This window comes from Wasmannia auropunctata, unplaced genomic scaffold, assembly GCF_000956235.1.
Source record: "Wasmannia auropunctata unplaced genomic scaffold, wasmannia.A_1.0 LD336074.1, whole genome shotgun sequence".
In the NCBI taxonomy this organism is placed as follows: Eukaryota; Metazoa; Arthropoda; class Insecta; order Hymenoptera; family Formicidae; genus Wasmannia; species Wasmannia auropunctata.
Window position 1 is genome coordinate 3,235,609 of NW_012026816.1, and position 7,226 is coordinate 3,242,834.

Sequence of the window (7,226 nt, forward strand, 5' to 3'; positions counted from 1 at the left end):
CTACCGAAATATCCGACATTTTATTTTTGTTCTTCGTTCCGCCAACGATGGCGCTGATGATGTATCGTGGCGTGCTAGTCGCGCAACCGAGTCACCGTATTGGTCAATGTAACTAAAAGACGATGATTGGTCGAAAGACAAGACCGACGCGACACCACGCGGTCTTCCTCACCGAGAAGGAAAGCCTCGTGGCAGTCGGCAGAGTGATATAGCGGGGAATGGCGAAGAGTTGTACACGCGGTCGTGCTCGTGAATAAACGTATTGTATTCGATAACATCGTCTCAAGGTTGATTTCCCTATAGCGCCTTGGACATCCTTATTCCTACCGCTCGAAGATCTATCCTAGTGACAATCCTGACCGGATAATCACCTCTAGATTTTGCATAACTCACGAGAAGATTTCTTACAAAATGATTTTTCTAATTTTTAAATAAAATATTTTCAGTTATTTCATTTATTTACATTTATTCTTTTTATATGTATAAATAATTTAATAATGTATGTTATTATTAACTAGAGGATATAATAATTATTAATAATAAAAGTTATAATAGTTTTCAATTCAATAAATTCATTTATAATTATCCTTTCCTTATTTAAATTATATCACATTTTCAATATTGCGGAAAAAACGCTGATTGGCTGATATATTAATATGGCCGGCCACTTGTTCCACCATTCTCATTGGTCAATCATCTTTATCCGCAACAGCACACCTCTATCTTTTATTACACCATGCTGTGGGACTACTTCCACCATGGCCAAGAGTCCAGCGGCCAGCCATTTGACATTTCTTTTTGGAGTTGGAGAGTTGGCGTTTTCATATATTTGTGGTGTGAAAGCAAAATTTATATAAGTAAAAATGTTGAACGTGGAGGTCGTGGGAGTATCATTCAAATACAGCATAAACACGCCGATTTGTGTGCAAGAATTAAAACAAGAAATTGAAGAAGCAACAGTGAGTATAACCATTGAGACTTAACCTTAAATTGTTTTTTATTATTTCTTAAAATTCTTTATTTCTTTTCAAAATGATTCGATTTAAATCATGAAGTTGAAACCTATATTTACAATTTGCATTTAACATTTATTTCGTTAATATTTTATAAATATTTTGTAAATTACTTTGATAAAAAAAAATTATCTTAAAATCTCATATTTTAAGAATATTTTAAATATTTAAAGATTTATGAAAAAACACTTTCTTCAGATTTTATAAATTTTTTTTCGGAAATTATAGGATGATAAATTCTAGAAATCTAGAATATTTCAGAATTTATATCGTGCGCGCGCGCGCGCGTGTGCATGTGTATGTGTGCGTGTGTATAAATAATCTTATAATTTCTGAAAAAAAATTTATAAAATCTGAAGAAAGTATTTTTTCATAAATCTTTAAAAATGTAAAATATTCTTAAAATATCAGATTTTAAGATAATTTTTTTTATACATATACATGGTTTGTCCCAAAAGTAATAAGACTATTTTTGGGAGAATCAGAATTGTCAGGGAGTGGATCCATTGGACAGGGCTTTTGGAGCAGGAACTTTTGGATGTCAGGTATATAATCTGATACCATTCTCAGTTGCCTCTGAGCCTTTCTAACAGTTGATACCGTTAGCAAAGTACATTGCAATTTTTGTGTCTTGTCACGGACAAAAATTCAGCACAGACTGTGCTGTATTTTTAGTAATGTTACACGATCAAATTTTGAAGATAAAGCAACTTCTCCATAAGCTGTTTTCAACATCTGCAACGTTTTGGAACAGATTTTCTTTGTTTCACGCAGATTTGATCGCTACTCGAGACTACTGAATTTTTGACCATGACAAGACAAAAATTATAACGCTTTACTGACGATATCGACTGCTAGAAAGGCTTAGTGGCAACTGGAAAGAGTCAGTTGTATACTTGATATCCTGCATCAAAGGCCTGTTCACCCCCCGACAATTCTGATTGAGATGCCAAAAATAGTCTCATTACTTTTGGGACAGACCATTATATATATATGTAAAGAATTCTAGAAGATATGTAAGACTTTCTCATTATTTCTGAAGTGTTTAAATTTGTATTAAAAAATTTGAGAAACTTTTTAGAAAATTATACAGATTTAATTTTAAAAATTTTGAAATTTATAAAGAAATTCTGAAAAATTATATGAAGAATTTGAAGAAAAATGCTTATCATCAAAGCTGGTATTATTTAACGATATCTTTTTCTTTATACAATAATGTCAATAATGTTTAAAAATGTAGAAGCAATAAATATTAAGTTTATATCTTTTATCTTACATTTTATTGAAAATACACTCATTTGATATCTTACATAAAAACAAAGATTCGAAAAAATCACTAAATACTGTAAAAATTAATTATGTGCTAAAAAGATGATGTATTTAAGAGTTGGAAAATCTGTCAAATCAATGCAAATAAAGTGATATAAACATGCGCTACAATAGAAATAGCTCGTGAAATAGGAAATTAATAAATTAGTACTATTGTAATAGAATTGATGTTGCTATGTGCAGGAGATGATATAGGATGGACTTTGCTTTAAGTGGAAAGTTCTAAAACCTTATGGAACTGTATAATGATAAAGCTTGTTTATTTTGCACTGTAAACTGGACAATATGAATTTTGTTTTACAAAGTTGGAAAATTGAAAATCTGTGGAATCACTAATTATAATTATAGACCTTGTTTTACATTGATATAATGATATAATTCATAATTATAGACCTTGTTATACATATGAAATAAATTATATATGTTCAAAGTTGAAAAGCCATGTGAAGTTATACAATAATCAATACTTTCAATAGAAAACAATTAAGTTCTGTAATTATATAATTGCACATGAGTGTTTAATTTTTCACACAAAGCAAAATTCATCTCAGATCATCCAGTGTTTACAATATAAAATAATGTCTGCAATTTCACATGGACTTCCAATTTTCCATGCAAGATCTAAAACAATAATATACATATTAAAATTAAAATATGTAATAATTATGTAATGTAAATAAGATATTTTTGTGAAATACTTTATTGGTATGATAAATTTGTACCTTTAAATATATTATGTTTAGCACTTAATAGCACTATTTTTAAACCAACATCGATTTTCTTATTCTTCAACAAATCTTTGTTTTTATACAAAAAGACGTCAAATGAATATATTTTTAGTGAAATCTAAGCTGATGAAGAATCTAAATTTAACATTTATCAATTATATACTGGTTGACAATTACTATCATTTATCAATTATATACTGGTTGACAATTACTATATAGAACAAAGAATTTGTCAATATAATTACTATCATTCCTTAATACTAATCCTTATACTGGAATATTGTTCTAGGATAAAGAATTATGACAGGGATATCTAGATACGAAAAGAAACAGAACAATAAAAATATAATTAACAAACTGATCGGCAAGATTGACTAGAATGAAAGTATGATGCAGTACTTTATGTTGCAAATGTTTATATATGTACATTCGTATTTAAGTTAAATGAATAAGATCCTCGAATGTTTCGACTGTATTTCGAGTCATTATAGCGAAAATCTCATGTTCTTAAACTAAGATAGAGTTGTAACTCAAATGACATTCTTAATTTTCCACCATAATTGGAAATTCATACGAAGACGAAAGTGGAAAGGCAAATGGATAGTTTAAAAAGCGTATAATATAGAAGCAAGAATATAATAATCACATCAATAATAAAGTGAATTTCTACAATTATGTATAAAGTCAAGTAACAAAATTTTAAATGAGCTGATCAGAAGTAAAAGAAATTTCGAATTTTTTAAATGTAAGAAATAATTGTTTCTTAGCGTTTGTCAACCAGTGTTACATTGATAAAGAATTAACAATTAAAGAAGTATCACAGAATAATTCTTGTTTTCAGGGGCTTTTACGTGATCAATATTATGTCTTATACAATGGTCGACTTGTGCACGAAGATGATATCTGTTCGGATGGCCGTGCAACTGTGGTTCCAAGATTACTGGGTGGCAAAGGTGGTTTTGGATCCATGCTACGAGCGATAGGCGCGCAGATTGAGAAAACCACGAATCGTGAAGCTTGCAGGGATCTCAGCGGTCGCAGATTGCGCGACATAAACGAGGAAAAAAGGCTGAAAGCCTGGATTGAAAAACAGGCCAAACGAGACAAGGAGGCGGTAGAGCGCAAGAAGAAGAAACTAGAAAAACTATGCAGTGAACCGAGACACGAGTTCAAAGATCAACGTTATGATCAGGAACGTGCAGAATTGACCGAGAAACTTGAAAATGCCGTGGAAGAGGGCTTCAAAGCCGCTGGCACGTCGGGTATTAAGAGAAAACTGGAGGAGAACAATAAACCCAATAAACGCAAGACCATGTTAGATTTAGAAATTGACTCTGACGAATTTGAGGATTCTGACGACAGTGAGGATGAGACGCTATCTAGCGAAAAAACAAAGGCGAAAGAACAAGCGTTAAATGAGAGCGGACATTCCAGTGACGATATCGAAAATGCCGATAAATGTATCAAGAAAATAGAAAGCGAGCATTCTTCATCATCGCTCGATAATCAGATAAATGACAAAGTATTGAGTAATGACTCAATAAATACTAAATATATTGTTGAATCTCGAATGTAATTATATAAAAAGTAAAAAGATTATTATATTTATGTCATCTTGAAAGTTAGATTGATTGCTTAAGATTAGGATCGATTTATATGATAATCGCTTTTTTATTATCAAAAAAATAATGTAAGAAATTTAATTTTAAACATCTTATATCATGTATTAATGAGTAATTATAAGTGAAATGTAAGAATTTAACGACATGAAATAAATTACTTTATGAATTTTTTTGTAATTTAGTATTATAATGCATTGCAATAAATTATATATTGTTTTACATATGCTAAAGTTTCATTGAAGAGTTTGCTATTTAATGACAATTCTGGATAAAATTCCGAACATTTAATTTCCTGGTGAGTTCCACTCCAATTGCAAATAAAATCACTGATGTAACGATTGATTTTAAAAAATCATCCACGAACAAATACTTATTCATCCAACGGTAAAGTTTCGTGATGTATGTTGCACTTATAAGGACGAAATTGTCATTTCTTTGTCTCCATTCATGCCTTTGTCGAGTTTTTAACTGTGCTTCATTTATAAGATTCATGAGAATTCGCTATCAGACTTATTGAGAATTCGCAAATTGATAAGTAAATTGATTATAAGAAGTCAAGAATAATTTTTAACGTGGGAATAGTCACCTGTAAGCCTATTCTCTTAACAAACTCTTATCAACAATAGTAAATTTTAGTGACTTTTAGTTGGGATATAGAAAACATTCTAGGTGATTATACGCAAAAAATATTAGATAACTATTCCTAGGTTAAATATAAAGATATCAAGATAAATATTGTAGATGTGTGAAATATAATACACACTATTTAAAAAATATATATAATACTTACATCTCACGACAGCTCTTGGACAAATACGACGACAAGATTTGCAGCAATAACTTTTGTAAAATTTAAACTGAAAAAGTCAGCGAGATTAACATATTATGATTTTACATTTATTTGTCTCACAAATCTTGCGTTAATTTATATGATCGAAATTCGATCAGAATTTTAATATATATTTACCCTGTCAACGGTGTCATCACATGTTGTTTTCTGTTGCGTATGAATATTAATTTTATTTAAATTATAGAATGTACATGATGTAGAAATTTCATTTGCAAAAATCATTTTGTAAATTTTAAGCAGTCATTCTTTGAAATCCTAATTTGTTAGACTTAGAATCATGTATAACCATTGACCTTAGAATCATGTACTACATATAACCGTTTCATAGAAAATCCGCAGATATTCATTTTATTTATTTCTATATTAATTTTTAGACCTATTTTTATGCACGCGTATGTGTGTTATACATTATAATTATATATATTATTTTATTTAAATCGTAACTTTTTTTCAAAATATTTCTATTTGTAAACTATTCATGTCTCTTTTCAAGACATTTTTAATGCTTTTTTATATTTTTATATCACTGATGATTGATTCGAGTAGCAAAAAATAACTCAAATTAGTGTGTCATTTTGTTATGATGATATTGTCTTTATATTAATCTTTTCAAGTTTTTTAAATAAATTTATATAATTTTATAACATATACCTACTGAAGGCTTCAATATATATAATCTTTTAAGATAATTGAATAAAAGTTTAATTAAACTAAGCAAAATGCAGAAATATTCATATAATCTTCGCTAAAAAGTCTTTAATTATAATTTATTCAGTTATCTAAATTCTGTTGTACCGTATCTGCTTTAAGAAAAGACAAGAGGTTTGTATGGTCAAATGGAAAGGCAACATTTACAAATTTATTTCAGAGAAAGAAAGAAATTTAAACACAATTCATTGTTTAGATATTATTTATTATTATATTTATAGAAAATTAATAAAGTAATATTAAATTTATTAAAAATATTGGAATTTTTTGTCATTGAAAACAAATTCGGAAATACAAGTGTACTGTAAAGTAAAAAAAAAGTAAAATATACTGATTAGAAAAATGTTTTATTATACAATAGTAACAATATAAACGTAAACTCTAATTTTCGTATAAAAATTGATGTTATAATTTTATGGAAGCAAAACAATTTTTATAAAGCTTTTTTATTGTAGATTCAGTAAATATATAATAATTTTACAAAAAGTTATAACTTAACCGGCTTAACGATTTAAAATCATAAATAATAAGAAAAAAGGCTAACAAGCTGATTAAATGTTCTTGTCAATGATTACAATATAAGTAACTTTAATAGGTTTTCTAATAATACATAAAAATATAAATATAACACAAATCAAACGTTTCGATCTTTAATGTGGTTCTTTTCAGTGGTTGACACAATATTAAAATTATAAGTTAAAAACGAATTCAACAAATCTTTCCTCATACATAATGTCGACATTTTGTCGATTGTTAAAAGAATATACGATGGAAACGTATGGCAAGCCGTTACTTTTTAATAATATAAAAGAAATTTAACCTATTGTAAAATTCTTAAAAAATATTTGTCCGAAAGATATTACGTTTCTTAATGAATTAAAATTATGTCGCGACATAATAATAATTCAACGAATGAAAATTATGTCGAAACATAATAGAAATTTGGAACCTGTCTCTTATACACATCTCTGAGCGG

The 7,226-nt window shown here is 28.5% G+C and overlaps 2 protein-coding genes across 3 annotated transcripts; one reads left to right on the plus strand and one right to left on the minus strand.

Annotated features, from left to right (window-relative positions):
* The first annotated feature begins 743 nt into the window (after positions 1-743).
* LOC105449699 (protein SDE2 homolog) lies at positions 744-4,869 on the plus strand. The gene is made up of 2 exons (XM_011689069.1): positions 744-959; positions 3,912-4,869. Exons 1-2 carry the CDS (start codon positions 864-866, stop codon positions 4,644-4,646), a joined length of 831 nt encoding a protein of 276 aa, XP_011687371.1. The 5' UTR covers positions 744-863; the 3' UTR covers positions 4,647-4,869.
* Positions 4,870-4,921: 52 nt separating this feature from the next.
* LOC105449698 lies at positions 4,922-5,854 on the minus strand. 2 transcript variants are annotated; one of them, XM_011689068.1, is made up of 3 exons: positions 5,660-5,854; positions 5,483-5,549; positions 4,922-5,165 (listed from the first exon to the last, which is right to left on the minus strand). In XM_011689068.1, exons 1-3 carry the CDS (start codon positions 5,762-5,764, stop codon positions 4,945-4,947), a joined length of 393 nt encoding a protein of 130 aa, XP_011687370.1. In that variant the 5' UTR covers positions 5,765-5,854; the 3' UTR covers positions 4,922-4,944. The 2 variants fall into 2 exon arrangements, 1 of the variants encoding a protein (XP_011687370.1); XR_974370.1 differs by having other exon boundaries at positions 4,956-5,160.
* Positions 5,855-7,226: the final 1,372 nt, after the last annotated feature.